At 39.4% G+C, this 17135-nt stretch overlaps 2 protein-coding genes across 2 annotated transcripts; both read left to right on the top strand.

Annotated features, from left to right (window-relative positions):
* The first annotated feature begins 1308 nt into the window (after window positions 1-1308).
* Window positions 1309-11020, top strand: LOC103717063 (nucleobase-ascorbate transporter 1-like). The gene is made up of 14 exons (XM_008805302.4): window positions 1309-1581; window positions 2666-2763; window positions 2885-3061; window positions 3218-3318; window positions 3546-3621; window positions 3715-3774; window positions 3877-4064; window positions 4149-4245; window positions 4317-4403; window positions 7340-7398; window positions 8738-8829; window positions 8918-8995; window positions 9073-9233; window positions 10495-11020. Exons 1-14 carry the CDS (start codon window positions 1506-1508, stop codon window positions 10705-10707), a joined length of 1563 nt encoding a protein of 520 aa, XP_008803524.2. The 5' UTR covers window positions 1309-1505; the 3' UTR covers window positions 10708-11020.
* A 1172-nt stretch (window positions 11021-12192) lies between these two features.
* On the top strand, window positions 12193-15215 carry LOC103717061 (protein CLMP1). Its single transcript, XM_008805298.4, has one exon. It carries the CDS (start codon window positions 12463-12465, stop codon window positions 14863-14865), a length of 2403 nt encoding a protein of 800 aa, XP_008803520.2. The 5' UTR covers window positions 12193-12462; the 3' UTR covers window positions 14866-15215.
* The last annotated feature ends 1920 nt before the right edge of the window (window positions 15216-17135 follow it).

The following is a 17135-nucleotide window of genomic DNA, read 5'->3' as shown; positions in this document are numbered from 1 at the left end:
TTAAGACAGCTGCTGGTGGCTGTTACACTAATAATAGCTGTAATAATATAATTTATAATTGATTGCACCAAGTTTAATCGACTTTATCAAATTTTACCTTTATAATTGATTCTGACCATATATTTTGATTTTGATTATCTAAATAAGAGTCATATAACAGTTGCCAGTGGTTGTTATAGTAACAAGAATTAACTGGCTGCAATAATTTGTTGTATATGGACTAAAGAGATATTTTTTGAATTAATTTTTTAAATACATATTATTTTGTTGGGCAACCAGTAATCGAGTTTCATTCGTTAAAACGAGATAGCAGCTAACTATTTGCGACCATATGTTTTCATTTCTTTTTTTATTTTTTTTGATGAAACGATGTTGTTGATCACTAGCTTTTATTAATCGGCAAAGCAAGAAAGGTGATGGAATTAGATGCTCCAAAGCATCCCTCCCACCTCATTTGTTCTTTTCTTTAGAGTCGACTTGGAGGGACTTCACGGTGGTGCCATCGACCAATGCAGGCACAGAGCGGAAAGTGAATCGCACGTATGCATCACACTCCAGTCCGCCGTTGTGCACGATCTGGGAGACATCACACTTTCAGTAGCCACCGAATGTCTTCCAGAATTAGGTGGTCGAGCACTCCCGGCCACTCCTATAGAATTCATTCAATCATTTCTGCAGAGTCACCCTCTAGAATGATGCTTTAGGCCTCCAGAACTTGTCTTGTATAGAAGACTCCCTCCTAAAAGGCTTTGAACTCTATCGTGAAAACTGATGACTCAAAGGTGCGGCCCCCTCCTGCTGCAAACAATCTGAACTCATGATTTCTGATCACAAAGGCAATACCCATATATCCACCATCATCTAACAAACTATCATCAAAATTTACTTAAGATGGCCAGAAGTAGGGGTTCTCAAAGAATATACTTGGGCACTATAAAATTACTTTTTCGCAGAAAGAAAAAAACATGATGGGAAACCTACTCACATTCTCAGTGACCGCGGTCAAACGTGCGGCATGGAGCGGTGGGTAGACCTCGCACGTAACTCGAGCGATCCACGTTAAATCCTCTTTACAGCCCCCTCCCCGGGAAATAGGCAGTTTCCGCGCAAAACAATAGCAGAAGATCAAAGCGAAAACAAACGGGGAAAGCGGGTTGGCCGACGAGGTCGAAGGCGGTGGGACCGGGGAGCAGTTTCGATATATTGGGGTCAGGCCGGTGGCAGTTCCGTCCTCCTTGCCCGGTTCCATAAAATTTCAAAAATAAAGGGGGAATACCATACCACCGGGGGGCTTCACGGGGGAGCTTTTCTCCCTGCCTCTTCTGCACTCCCCTGCGGCATCTCTCACTCTTTTCCTTTCCTTCTCTTTCCTCTCTCTCTCTCTCTCTTTCTCCTTCCCTTTGGCAATCCTCTTTCTCTATCTCTCTTTTCTCACTGTCCACCTCTCTCTCTCTCTCGCTCTCTCCCACCCCCTTTTGTTTTGTGGTGGTGGAGGTGCCTGAGTAATGGCAGACATAAGCCACTTACCAATGGAGCAGCTCCAAGACCTGGAGTACTGCATAGACTCCAACCCGCCTTGGAGTAAGTTCTTCTGCATGTTCTCTCTCTTTCCTGCTTTGTACTTGCATTCTTTTGAAGCATCATGTTGGTTATGATTTCCTGTCAAGAAATGATTGGGAAACGAGAATGCTTTTTATCGGGTCTCCAGGTTGTTGTGTCTTGAATTGCTTTTGAATATATAGTTTTAATTCCAGTTTTAACTCACAAGAAAAAGAAAACAATCTATTATTTTTTTTTGTTTATTTATTTATTTTTTTCCTTTTTTTGGGTGGGGAGGGGAGGCACTAGATTGATACTTGAAGATTATTTATGAAAATTGTTAGTTTCTGGCTATTGGGTTGGGTGTGATCATTGATGGGTTTTCTATTGTATGTTGGGGGTTTGTACTTTTGTGAGGGTGCTTAGTGGCAGGTCTTTTGAATTTATCTTGTCCTTTTTGTGAAATCCTTTTTGTGCTACTATTAGGCTAGATTGATCCATGAGATTCAAGTTACTACCCTTTTGGAGGGAAAACTCAACAGCCTCTCAATCTTTCCTCCCTCTTCTTTGGTCAATTTCACATGGAGACAGGACAAGTTTTTATCTTCAGCTTATGTATGATCCTTTATATAACTAGGGAGGCACTTTTAAGATTGGAGCCTTGGGAAAGTAGGAAGTAAAAGTTTATAACTAGATAGCTTGGACGACTTGAGTTTTTGGTTTGGTTTGGGAACATTTCTTTCAAATTTTTAAATAATCTGTTATTTTGTAAATTTCCTTCCAATAACTTCACAGATGGCACGAGATTGTTGGATGAGTTATTTTTCTTTAGGTAGCGACTATTTTTTCATCTCGAGGGCAAAACCACACATATCAGTTTAAACAAAAAAAAAAAAAATCAACCTTGTGAATAATGAATCACTCATAAAAAAATACATTGCCAATGTGTCATAGCAGAACCTACATATATACATCTGTTACCCTAACGAATCGTTTACCTTGAAATTGTAAAGTAACATATGTATGTCTCTGTTTGCACGTACATGGCAACCACAATTTACATTTTCTTTCTCTTGCTTAGGTCCATTATGGCTTTATGAATTTGGGTTGTATTTTTCGTGTGCAGTTGAAACTATTTTGCTGGGATTTCAAAACTACGTCCTGATGCTTGGCACTACTGTGATGATTCCTTCACTTCTTGTTCCTCTGATGGGTGGAAATGATGTAAGTCTAAAAATTCATTTGAATTATGAAATTTATTTCATTGTATCATGTGGCATTTTCAGCTGGCTCTTTTTGTTTTATTGATATGCTGTTGTCATGTTCTCTTAATTATCCAACATAGGGTGAAAGGATCTGGGTCATACAAACGTCATTGTTTGTGTCTGGCATCAACACGCTTTTACAATCACTATTCGGCACACGTTTGCCAACTGTCATGGGTGGTTCTTTTGCTTATGTTATACCAATCCTTTATATAATGCGCGACTCATCACTGCAACGAATTCCTGATCCACATGAAGTGAGTTTCTATGATTTTATGTTTAAAATCTTGATCCAGGGTGAACTTTTTTTTTTTTTTGCCTCTTTAACATTGTATTAGTTAGTTATTTAATTGATCATAAAGATGGAAATGACAAGATAGGGCATTCCATCCAAATGTTTATTCAACTTTCAGAGATTCCTACATACCATGCGAGCTATTCAAGGAGCACTTATCTTAGCATCGACTTTGCAAATAATACTTGGCTACAGCCAGTTGTGGGGACTCTTTTCAAGGTATTCTTGCTATCATTTATTGAGATAATAACTGCACAGCACATCATTTGTGCGAGGATCTATGTGGGCATGTGTTTAGTCCCATAGTAGTTGTGCACTTAGGAGATCTTGGGTACTTATACAGGACCAATGAACCCGAACAATACCTTTCTTGTTAATCTTTTTGGGGGACGTCCTTAGTCGTTATAGTTATGTGCCATTTTTTGTTATTAAGTTTATCTCTGCAGGTTCTTCAGTCCTCTTGGTATGGCACCTGTGATTGGATTGGTTGGTTTGGGGCTGTTTGAACGAGGTTTTCCTGCGGTATGTCAGTTATGTTTTTAATTGTTTAATCTCTATGATAATTGTAGCAGCAGTTTTTGGGGGAAAAGGCATGTTGATATTGTTTGTCATTAGGTAGGAAACTGCGTGGAAATTGGTATACCGATGCTTCTAATGCTTGTTGGACTGTCACAGGTTCTTTTCTTTCCCTTCTATTACGATGTTACTGCCCTCACCCCTGGTCTTCTTTTTCTTTTTGATGTTCCATGAACTAAAAACTAACATTCTTATATGCAGTATTTGAAGCATTTTAGGCCATTCCGGGACATTCCCATCTTTGAGCGCTTACCAGTTCTTATATGTGTCACAGTCATTTGGATATATTCTCTTATTCTAACAGCAGGGGGTGCGTACAACCATAGACCCATCAAAACTCAAGACAGTTGTCGCACTGACAGAGCAAATTTCATATCATCTGCCCCTTGGTAGAGTATTGAGAATGCATGCTCTCCCATTGATTTGATCTTATAAATGACACACCTTCCTTACTATAAACTGATTCTACTTAGGTTCAAGTTTCCATATCCCTTACAGTGGGGGGCACCAACATTTGATGCTGGTCATACAGTTGCCATGATGGCTGCTATATTAGTGTCAGTTGCAGAGGTATGAGTTTATGATACTTTCTCCTATTCTTGAAAGTTCTTTTTGCACTCATATTTTTATTTAATCTTCAGTCAACTGGTGCATACAAGGCTGCCTCACGCCTAGCTATTGCCACTCCTCCTCCTGCTTATGTTTTGAGCCGAGGCATTGGCTGGCAGGTGAGCGGGTAATTTGTTTTGGTAAGCTGATGTTTCCATTTTGGTTTTTTGAGTTCTATAGCTTTAATTGTATCCTAGCACTGCGCTACTCTCTCTTTTGAGAGGGAGCCATAGTATCTGGCATTCTTGAATTAAAACAGTAAACTAAATGACCAACGCACACAGCATGCAAGCTGTTTGTAAGTCTCAAGTAAACTTCTACGAATAGTTAATAGAAAAGTAGTTTTTTGAGAAATTAGTTCTCCATTCAATTGGAGCAACAAACCATCGTAAGCATAAGCTCTATTCTAACAGGAAATTAAGCTAAGAGGCTTATGGAAAGCATGCTAGAGGGTTGAGGAAGGGTAGGAATTAATGTTCAAGAAGGTAGTGCCAACAAAGAAAACTAGCTATATACGTCAGCACACCTGTCATGCTTTCCTTACATTTCACTATTGGCAGTTTGAATAGCAAACTGGTTTGTAGAGAGGAGCTACATGAACAGGTAAAACTTTTTGTTGCTTCGTGTGCAAAGCCATTTTTGCTTGCAGAACCGTGTCATGATATTCCAGCATTCAGAAGAAGAATATCATCCTTTTAGCTTTTCCAAAACAAAATGTGGATATCAAGGAAGACACAATAGCAAGCTTGGTTTATATTTTTCATTTTGGTACTTTAAAGAACAAGCAATTACATAACTTGTTAGTTTGGAATCTAGGGGTTCACTTTTGTTTGACATATATGTGGAACCAGATGGTTTCAAAACAAAGTTGAAATCAATAGAACCAAACTCTGTAACTAAAATTGAATGCAGCTGGTGACTTGATAGGTAAACTTGATTTTCTGCATTGCGGCTACAAGGCTACAATTTCAGCTTTTTGACTTTTGACTAAAATTTTGCACCCCTTCAGCTAATTTTGACTGGCACTGAAGCTGAAACCTTAAACATTACTAGTAATAGAGAGATTTATGTGTTCCGTCTAATGATAGAGTAACTATGGACACGGAGAAGCAATAACTGCAAGGTGCCTGAGTGACTTAACATTGAAAAATAATGAAGAGGGTTCACTAGACTGCTGTTTACAAATTAGATGAGAATCATTGACTTAACCTTGACGTAATGCATGATCATCTGCCTACATGCTTAAGTATCTATACATATGGCACCATCATGTTTTTTATTCATAAGTATTTGGCCAGGTTGCATGGCTAAAAATTAAAAAAGGTGAAAATAGTTTGTAAGACTGACCATAAGGAACTCAACAAAGACTGCACAACCTGGTGATAAAATGTGGCATAGAGAGAATCCATTCTTTTCATCTGAGATAAACGACTGGGAACTGCCTCCAGATCACCATGGAAAGAAAGCCGATTATTCAAGTTTGGCACATAGAGAATCCAGTCTGTTCAGCTGAGATAAAATAAACAATGAACAGTGGTAAAGTTGCAGTAAGAGAAACTTTGTATAACGAGTCTGATGCTTATGACTAAGGCTGCATCTCTATGTTGTTCGGGTGAATTACCATAGTGAGACTTGGATCTAAAAGATTACTTATAATAGGAGCTAATATAATTGGCTCAAAAAATCAGTCTGATTTAGTTTACAAGCAACAAGATCCCTAGACATGGCATCAAAACCTGAGCAAAAATGATGTTCTTATGGTAACTCTAGGCCTCTTGATTTAGATGAGTATGTGCAAGAAACTTTTGTAGCTGAAAGAAAGGAATCAACTATGAGAATGCCTATAATGGAGGGAGGTGGGCCAAGAGTAGACAATATTAAGGAATCAATCTAACTCTGGTGAGAATGCCTATAAGGAATCAATGACAATGTTATAATCAATTTAACTCCGGTGTTCAGATACATCAGTGGTTTGGCTTTGGGAAGGGACATGCACAAGATGAGGTTGAATAAAGAGCATCTTAGGATAGGGCAAGATGGCAAATTAATATGATATCCGAAAGATCAGATTTGAAGTTAATAGCTTGTCCTTTTATATTAAAATAGCCTTTTTGTTATGGATTATTATGTCTAAAATTCTTGACAAAATCTCAAAATTGGTTTTTGTAAGAGCTTTGTTGGGAACCATGGTCTAGGTTGGATTAAATTCAAACATGCAGATCCCCATATCCACTTGCAATAATGACATGGTCCTATGCTTGAAAATATGGATCCTGACCAGCCTCCAAATGAATCGGAGATTATTATTGTAATAAAAAAGGAAAGTATTTTTTATGAAAATTTTGAATACGTCTCACATGTTTGTCTCCATTGAGCTTGGAAAATAATGATCTGCTGGATTAGCAGGTAGCCTAAGATGTGCCCTGATGTAATGCCATAAAGAGTTGTAGCACTTAGGCGGTAAGATCAAAATTATACAACATAAATGAGTAAGGCATAGAATGTTCTGATTCAACTTGTTGGATTGCTTATGCTTTTTGCTCGTCAAACTTTTAGAAATTCTTGATGCTTTAGTTTTCTACAGCGAACTTAGGAAATGTGGTTGAAACTGGCGCCAAAATTGTAACATGTCAGCACTAAAGGAATGAGAACTGAATAGGTTACTGGCAGCATGTCGTGAGTAAGGAAAAAAAAATGCAATGCAAGTGTGACAAGAAGTGAATAGATGCCATAGAGACTATCCAGTGATCTGATACAAGGTAATTTCGGTAATTTCAGCCGTGGCCATTATGCATTGATTTCACTTTGATGTCAGACACATGACCCACCTAACTACATACCAGTAATGGCTTCTATGTAGCTTTAGATTTGCATAAATTGTCCTCTCAAAATTTTCATGGTTCCTTCCATTTATAGATCCTAAACCTGTCTGCTTAAATATTTAGCCAGTTTTACTTTATATCTTATTTTTCAGTTTTACAGTTAATTATCTTGTAATTTCACAAGTCTCATGGTTTTGGTCACTGAAGTGTTTGTAATTGTTCGACCTATGAAGGGGATAGGTGTGCTGCTGGATGGTTTATTTGGAACAGGGACAGGCACTACTGTTTCTGTGTAAGAACTTCTGTTTCTAGCTTGCAGCTAGTGTATGAGCAACATGCTATCATTATATATAGATCTTCTTTATAACTGCATAAGCTTGAACATGTAAACAGTGAACAATGTGCATCTTACAGCTCCCTTGAGTCATGTGGGTCCCGCACCATGGGTCAGGTGGGATACACCTCCAAGGGGGCGTTTGGTAACCCCAACTGGATCACCACGGTGATCTAAGATCCCTAGTGATCCGAATGCTGGGGTGATTTGATCTCTGGTGATCTAAGATCAATGTGTTTGGTAGGCCATGGTCCAGTGATTAAAAATCTCCGGATATCCATGAGTAACTTATTTGGTATGGTACAGGGATCCAAGATCACTGACCACATAATACCACAAATACCCTTGATATATTTTAGATGGATTTTTTTATGTATTTTTAATTCTCATGAATTAAAAATGTAAGTCAATATACTAATTCCTATAATAGCTCCATAATTTTGTCACATATTCTATTTTTAGTAGCCCTTATCATATATTTATTAATCATATAAAATATATTATAATAAAATATTAATATATTTGTCAATATATTAATTATTAATATATTCTGTAAAAATATATTTATTACTCCTATAAATTATTAATATTATAAAAATATGTTATTTTTCATTATAAAATTAATATTTTTATTTATACTTATAATAGATTTTTTTAATACTAATAATTATTTTGATTAGAAAAATAAGGTAAATAAGAGTAATATAGTAATATATTAAATATTTTCATTATATAAATATAAAATATAATAATATATTTCTACTAGAATTTAAAATTATCCTTCAATAATAATAGGATAATAATATGATTAGTAATATATTATAATATAATATATATCATTAATATAATATATAATATCAACATAATAACTATATATATATATATATATATATAACATTGACATAATATATTGATGGTATATTGATATATCAATTTTTCTGCTAACTTGAGGGGTATTTTTGTCTTTAATTTTCAACCCAGGATCACTGCCCTAGGGTGATCTTGGATTTCCGACCTCAAGGACGGGTATTCCATCACCGAGTTGGGGGGTGATTTGAGGAGTGGAGGTGATTTAAGATCACTGCCACGTAGGATCACCGTGGTGCAACCAAACGCGGTGATCTCATCACCTCCACCCACATCACCTTTGATCCTAGGACGATCACCCCATACCAAACACCCCCCAAAGGGGGTCTGTGCGGTCCACAACATGTGTAGCTCCAATATACCTTTATATTATCTAGGATTCTAGATAATGATGGCAATGACGATGACAGCAATTGGTGTCAAATTTAAGGGAGAACGTGGGGCTTCTTGGACTAACTCGAGTTGGCAGCCGCAGAGTTGTTCAGATATCAGCTGGATTCATGATATTTTTTTCCACTTTAGGTATGTTATTTTACGGCACTGGCAGTGCTCGTGCTTTTCAGTTTGCTTGGCAAGAACAACTAATTGATATCATATTCTGTATTTTCAGGGAAGTTTGGAGCTGTCTTTGCATCAATTCCGTTCCCTATATTTGCTGCTCTGTATTGTGTACTTTTTGGCCTTGTCGGTATGTCTTCACTGTGATGGAAATGGTTGTCTCTTGCTTTGTCACTCCTAATTCACTGTCTTTCTGGATTTCTGCAGCATCTGTTGGGATATCATTTCTTCAGTTCACCAATATGAACTCTATGAGAAACCTCATCATTACTGGGCTCTCGCTTTTCCTTGGGATATCTGTTCCCCAGTATTTCAATGACACTCTGCTTTCTTCTGGACATGGCCCAGTACATACACGTGCAGGATGGGTTAGTTTATGTATCTTGAATCTTGTAGGATCTTCAAAGAATACAATCAGTCATCTGGGAACAAATAAGTCAGACTTTCAGTTGACCACTTGTAGGGAATAGTGTAACCTAATGGTTATCAGAATTTCCCAAGCCATATTCATTGGTCTATCTGTGATGATAGTGAGGTTTGCCACATCTGCTTATGGGCTATGGGCATAGAATGTGTGCTATTGGTGTCTACGTAATGCACTTGTGCATATGCATAATAATATGTACAGTATATGTTAGAGAAACTTTGTTAGGTCTTCATGTTAATTAATTTCTTCTATTCAATTTTTATAAAAATATCAAAGGATTTTCTCCTAACATCCCAACAACTGAGAAATCCCAAAACGTTTTCAGAAGATACTCATTTGATTAACCTGTTGGATGATATAAACTAGATATTTTTGCTGTAATGTCATGCTATCAAATTTATACTTATGGATCAATTTCTAATTTTCCTCTGACTTAATTCTTCTTTCAATTTCCGTGAAATTTTGGCATATAAATTCTAAGGCTTATTTTATCTATATATATGACTATGTGCAATTTACAGAAGCTGTAACGTACTCTGGTTAGGCAGAAGATGGTTACTTGTAGTTTAATATAATTTCTTTATGCATATGCTTCAAGAATTGAAGATTGTAAACAACTTATGATGACATATTACCTAGTTTTTTATTTTATTTTCATAAGTTGCTGATATAAAGTAGTCGGCAGAGTGCATTTAGATCCTGTGTATTTTTTTTTGTGCTGACAGTCAGGCATGATAAAGATATGTAATTGACAATTGGTTTGTCTGCCCTTGATGCTTGCTGCCCATGTATCATTCTTATTTTAATGATTCTGATTTATGCATTTCTTGTTTGTTCTTAAATAATATGAAGTCTGAAGAAATGGTATAGTATTGAGGATAATTTTTTGATTAATCAATTCGTTTGATATGTGAATCCAGACCAACAAGACATGGCATGCTGGGGGCATTTAAAATTTTGCTATTGTATAGACAGATTTTCTGTATTGAGGGCTCAACCCACCATCAAACTATGCATGAAGTACATTAATCATAAATGCTAATCTATCTTGGGATCATCTATTGGATGGCTTGCATCCACCACAATCACTTGAATATAGTTTAGAGAATGTGTATCTTACATTCCACCACACTCTCTTTGTTAGAATTGCTTGCTGTTTTCTTTTCAAGAAACAAAATTGCTTATCTTTTTCATGTTTGCAGTTCAATGAATTCTTGAATACCATATTTTTGTCACCGCCGACTGTGGGGTTGATTGTTAGTGTATTTTTGGACAACACATTGGAAGTTGAGAAGTATAAGAAGGATAGAGGTATGCCATGGTGGGTAAAATTCAGAACATTCAGAGGGGACAACCGGAATGAGGAGTTCTATACGCTTCCATTCAATCTCAACAAGTTCTTTCCTCCTACCTAGCAAGAGCTCGGCACTATTGGAAACTCTTAAGTCACTTCATTTTTGTGATGTAAAAATGAGCACCAGCATATTCCTCATCAACTAAGGCAGCTCATGATCCTCTTTTTTTTTTTGTTTGAGTCCCAAAGGTGGGGCCCAATGTATGTCTTGGATGCCTTCTTGGTTGGTATTATGCTGCACTAATCATCCTGCTTATGCAGCCAGCATTTGTCGTGCTTGTGGTATATGTATTGTCAGAACGACGATGTTGTAGGTCTTGATGTAATAAGATAGGGTGATAACACCGTTTCATATTTAAAATTCTTTCTTGTCACTTTCTTTTATTCTGTGATGTGGCTAAATTGAACTTCTATTTCAGCAAGCACAATAGCAAAATTTTTATAGTGGTGCTTACTTTGGTTGTGATAATTTGTAAGACTTTCTCCCAACATCTTCTGTCTTTTTCTCCACCATCTCTAAGATTCTTCCAAAAATTTTCCTCTTATTAGTGCTGCTTTTTTTTTTTTTCTATTTTTAATTTTGCAGATGGTTGGTGACAAATTAAAGTTGATTAGCTTCAATATTTGTGGAAATGTATAATTTCATGAATCTGGCTTTATTATTTCTGTACTATATGCGCCCTTTATTCCCAAACATATCTCTGAGGTTACCGCAGGAAAATCAATGTACCCCGTTTCAATTGTTCCATCTCAAGCTTTACTCACTGAAAATGCATTACGACCTGAAAAATTTTGTTGAATTGCAAACTTTATGGCTTATATATCTTATGGCCAGCAATTGCAGGCTTACTCTATCATGCCACGCTTTCTCTATTACTACTGGATGAGGATTAAAATTCCAACCAAGATTAAGACTTAAGAGTGTACTCATGAAGTTGTTTACACAGGATGCCCAGTGGCCACCTGGGGCATCCTGCGTCTCTAGCATTAGTGCATGGTAGACGGCCATCACACACAAACAGAATATACAGACACACACACACACACACACACACACACACACACACACACACACACACACACACACATATATATATATATATATATATATATATGATTGGACTGGTCATGATAACATTTGTGAGCATATGTCCCATTAAAAATGAATGCTGCAATTGCATTATTGCGGGATATTTGTATACAAAAAATTAATAAGTGCAAACAAATAAATGATCAGAAATCTTACCTATTCGCATGGCACCACCGCCTCGATTATTTTCTAAAGAGAGGCGGGTTCAAGGAGGTTGCGGATTGAGCGACTGTCTATATGGCTAGCTATGCTGGAAGCATCATATAGGACAGAAAGAACTAGCTGTTTCGAGCACTTTACGATTTTTTTATTTTCTAATTTTATTAAATATATTTTTGTACATACGAAATAGAAAAAAAAAAAACAAAAACAAAAACAAAAACAAAACAAACAGCAGCGAGGTGGGCTCAGGAGCCATCGAGGCATCGAGCTGGTTCTCTCTCTCCACCCGATGAACATTCTAGAATCTCTATTAGGGTTACGCTACAGAGGCCGCAACAGGGCTCCAGAACTTTTCCCACTAAACCCCTTCCGCCTCCGCCTCCATCCTGCATCTCCGTTTCTAAACGCCAATTCAACCCTCCTCTTCCTCATTACTCATCGAATTGCGACGAAAGAATTCGTCATAAAGAGGCTATACACTGCTCGCTTTTCTTTTCTCTTCTCTCTCTCATACACTTTGTGGATTGGAATTGTGGTGGACTCTCTTGTTAGTTAGGAGAAAGAATGGGGAAATCCGGTGGCCGGAAGAAGAAAGGCGGAGGTAATCCGGCCACCGGACAGCCCTCGCCCGCGGGAACGACCCCCGCGGCCGCGCCCAACGGCGGCGGTGCCCATGTTCCGGACGCGCCTGCCCTGCTGCGGCGCGCGCACGAGCTCAAGGAGGAAGGGAATCGGCTCTTCCAGGCGCGGGACTACGTGGGGGCGGTTCAGCAGTACGACCTGGCTCTGAAGCTGACACCGCGCGGCCACCCGGACCGTGCCATCTTCCACAGCAACCGGGCGGCGTGCCTCATGCAGATGCGGCCCGTCGACCACGAGGCCGTCGCCGCCGAGTGCTCCCTCGCCCTCCAGGCCCAGCCACGCTTCCCGCGCGCCCTCCTCCGCCGCGCCCGCGCCCTCGATGCCCTTCGCCGCCCCGAGCTCGCCCTCCAGGACGTCCAGACCCTCCTTGAGGTCGATCCCTCCAACAGCGACGCCCTCGACCTCGCCCGCCGCCTCCGCCCCGCCCTCTCCTCAGCCTCCGCCTCCGCCTCCCTTCCCCCCGACCTCCTCAGCCGCCCCTCCCCCGCCGCCCTCGGCGCCTCCGCCGTTCGCACCGCCGCTCCCATCGCCGGCCTCGGCCCCTGCCTCCCCGCCCGCCCAGTCCCCAAGAAGTCCTCCCCGCCCCCGACCCCCGCTAGACCCCCCGTCACGCCTTCTAATAACCACCACCAGCAGCAGCAGCGGCCGCCAAGCTCCTTGCTACTCCCCAATGGTCCTCGGCCCAAATCGCCTCCTAAGCCTGCTGCTGCTACAGAAGCCTCATCGGGTCTTGATAATAATTCAGGATCGCAGAAGCAGCTGCAGCGGAGCGTCGGGAAGGAGTCTTCTTTGGATTCAGCTGGTACTGCAGCAGCGGTGCTCACTCGCTGGAGGCCTCTGAAGCTTGTCTATGACCACGACATAAGGCTGGCCCGGATGCCAGCCAAGTGCAGCTTCAAGACATTGAGAGAAGTCGTGGCAAATCGGTTCCCGTCATCCAAATCGGTGCTGATCAAGTATAAGGATGCCGAAGGTGATCTTGTTACTATTACTAGCTCTGTAGAGCTTAGATTGGCTGAATCTTGTGCCGATCAGCTTGCTCCTCCAAAAGATAGCAAGGAAAGCCCTGAAATAAATAAGGATGAGAAGCTTCAGGCGTTGAGGCTTCACATTGTGGATGTGATCCCCGAGCAAGAACCTTCACTGCCACAAGAAGAAGATGAAGAAGAAGAAGAGAAGCCGGTGGAGGATGAGGGGTTGACAAAGGTGGATGAGAGCTTGTCTCATTCTTCCGCAGGGGATTCTGGGTTGGATGGTGTGGACAATGAGGTCATGAAGACGGACCAAGAGAAAGAGCTTCCAAAAGAAAGCGGTTTGGATGGAAAGAAGGAATGTGATCATGCTGAGTGCAAGGAAGTTGAGATTGATGATTGGTTGTTTGATTTTGCTCAGCTGTTCCGCAATCAGGTTGGCATTGATCCAGATGCTCATTTGGACTTGCATGAGCTTGGGATGGAGCTGTGTTCTGAGGCACTCGAGGAAACGGTGACGAGTGAGGAAGCACAACGCCTCTTTGAGATGGCTGCTGCTAAGTTCCAGGAGGTGGCTGCACTGGCTTTCTTCAATTGGGGGAATGTTCACATGTGTGCTGCAAGGAAACGCATCCCTCTGGATGAGTCTTCACCCAAAGAAGTCTTGGCGGCTCAGCTACAAACAGCTTATGATTGGGTCCGGGAGAGGTATGCTCTTGCTGGGCAGAAGTATGAGGAGGCCCTTCGAATCAAGCCTGACTTCTATGAAGGGTTGCTTGCCTTGGGGCAGCAGCATTTTGAGACTGCAAAGCTCCACTGGTCCTTTGCATTGGCTAATAAGATTGATCTGTCGACATGGGACCCTGGGGAGACAATCAATCTATTTAATAGTGCAGAAGAGAAGATGAAGGCTGCGACTGAGATGTGGGAGAAGGTGGAAGAGCAAAGGATTATTGAGCTTAAAGACCCTGGGATGAGCAAGAAAGATGAGCTGCTGAAGAGGAGGAAGAAACAAGGGGTGCTGGATGGCCAGGGGGAGTTGTCAGCTGATGAGGCAGCGGAGCAAGCTGCAGTAATGAGATCTCAGATACATTTGTTTTGGGGTAACATGCTTTTCGAGCGCTCGCAAGTGGAATTCAAGCTTGGGGTTGGTGATTGGAAGAAGAATCTTGATGCAGCTGTTGAGCGCTTTAAGCTAGCCGGGGCTTCAGAAGCTGAAATCTCTGTGGTTCTGAAAAACCATTCATCCAATGTAGCTGGTGTGGAGTCTGATGAAGGGAAAGGAAGAATATCGAGCAATGGTGCTTCTGAGACAAATGTCAAGGATGAAGATAATAGTGTGCTTGAAAATTAACTTGAAACAAGTTTCCATGTGGGCTGAGTACCGGAAAGCTCATTTGATGTGGTAAATCTTCTTGGCTTGAATGAATTTGTAACCATGGAACTGTGGAAGACCTGCCGTTTTGAGCAGCTCATCTGAGTTGCTAGGGCTGCAATGTAGACCTTTCCTTGTGCTTCAATTGTTCCTTTGTGTGGAAGACTCTTGGTGCTTTGTTGACCCAGGTGTGTATTTTCTGAAATATTTTACATCAAACAATTTCTTGAGCAACTTTGAAGGAGAAGTTTTGATATAAACTTGTCCAATGTCTTTGATGATTTCAATATGCGCATTTCTAATTTAATCCCATGTGTTGCTCTTTCTTATGGTGCAAAGTCAAAAAATTGATGATTTTTAATATTACAAAGAGGTGCACTTATGATGGAAATGGCTATTCGTTATATCCTGCTGCATGTGTTGGTGGTATTCCATGATTGTAGTGATGATAGTGCTTGTTACTGAAGACCTTTTTTATGCTTCTGATAATGTTACTTGTAATCTGGCTTATTGAATCACTCTTTCTATCCTAATTTAGTTGAAGATGTTCACTCTGAGCTGCAACACAAATTTGGTTTCACGATTCCCCTTATTATATTTTGTACACTATAATTCTCATGACTTTTCTGTTTAGTAACAGTCATATAAACTGATACATATGAATTGAGACATCTCCTAACTCCATCTTTCTGCCTCATATATTTTGTAAGTGATGCATATGTTCATAGTATTGCTTGACATAGTTTCTATGTTGCATATCCTAAGTATGAAAAATACAAATAAGGATTGATAGTGGCACAAAAACCTTGTAAATTTTTCTGCAACGTGCACCAAATCTCTTTTGTCACATAACCATTTTTTCTCACTCAAATGGTACATAATTCATCTTCCAAACCCTTCATGCCTTGGGTATGGTAATAGTTGTGTATGCGCTCAGTTGATTACCTTTTTCTCGTTCTCCATCCATTAAAGTTGTTATGCCTCGAATCCGACACGTAGGTCGACCACGTGATACAGCCACATGAACCTTAGAGTGATGCTCTAGAGATTATGTTAGGCCTATAAAATGAGCAAAATCTACAATAATACAGGAATAATCATATCAATCATAAAATTCAACTATATTAATCTAACTAAATAGATCCATCATTATTGAATAATAGAGCTTGCTAAATTACAAAATTCAAATGTTCATTTGGTATCGAAAAATCAATTATTTAATCAGTAACTCTATTGAACGAACTCAATGCCGAACCCATCCGAAACTACGCATCTTTTGACTTTGGAAAAAAATTGCAACAAATGGATATGAGCTTTCCAACCCAGTAAGAATCTCCAACCGCCACACCAATATAAATAAAATAAAATTTATGATAAAGATAATCAGATAAATAATATTGGATGAAATAAATACCAAAACAGTATTCATAATGCTCATTCAAAACAACATATACATATGCAATCAATACCTATCTTATCAAAAGAAATATATATCATAAATACCAACAAATTATGCTGTTTATTCAGCAATAATTCATGTCTTATCAATTCCAGTTTGATAACAATTTTTTTTTCTGCTTTAGACTATCCAAGATCATGCCCCCCTTCATGATTGAGAAATAAAATTTTCACGTGTAAACCTGTGGCGGCTATCCTATGTGTAAGCATGTGGCAGCTATCCTACATGTAAGCCTGTGAAGGCTATTCCATGAGTAAGCTTGTAGAGGCTACCCCATGCATAAGCCCATTGAGGCTATCTACATGACGAGGTTATTCCAAACCATTTTTTATCTATCTGATTATTATAGATTATTCTTGTCAAATTGATTCCAAATAATTAGTGTACTCCTTGCAATTTCAAGATAAATAGAATTATAGTTCATAATATTTTCAATAGTGGATCCCCGCATAAATATGCTCATACCAAAAATCATATAAAACCATATCATCTCATGCAAAATCGAATCCATCGATACAAATCTCATGATATAGATCCAGTGGTACAAATCAATAAACATATATATACTAGTGATCGAGTACATGAATTCTTACCTCTATTGAGGACAGACACAACACAGTAGGTATAATCCCACATCGTGATCTACAATCTAGGATGTTGTGTACCTTGCTCAAAGCCTTCTTGCGTAGATGACTTCTCCCCTACATAATCAAATCCAATCATCAAAAGAAAATCATTGTGGATTTTAAAAACCTAGACCTTCTACCAGTGTCCACCAGGGGTCCATCAC

Source organism: Phoenix dactylifera, chromosome 1, assembly GCF_009389715.1.
Source record: "Phoenix dactylifera cultivar Barhee BC4 chromosome 1, palm_55x_up_171113_PBpolish2nd_filt_p, whole genome shotgun sequence".
NCBI classification, from domain to species: Eukaryota; Viridiplantae; Streptophyta; class Magnoliopsida; order Arecales; family Arecaceae; genus Phoenix; species Phoenix dactylifera.
The sequence above is the reverse complement of the archived record's forward strand: the minus strand, read 5'-3'. Positions and strand labels throughout refer to the sequence as shown.

Bases quoted from the DNA above. Each gene is read 5' to 3' on its own strand.
- LOC103717063 (XM_008805302.4), top strand. From the start codon at position 1,506: ATGGCAGACATAAGCCACTTACCAATGGAGCAGCTCCAAGACCTGGAG. The intron at 2,764-2,884 runs GTAAGTCTAAAA...TATCCAACATAG, and splicing joins CTCTGATGGGTGGAAATGAT to GGTGAAAGGATCTGGGTCAT. The intron at 4,065-4,148 runs GTAGAGTATTGA...GATTCTACTTAG, and splicing joins TTCATATCATCTGCCCCTTG to GTTCAAGTTTCCATATCCCT.
- LOC103717061 (XM_008805298.4), top strand. From the start codon at position 12,463: ATGGGGAAATCCGGTGGCCGGAAGAAGAAAGGCGGAGGTAATCCGGCC.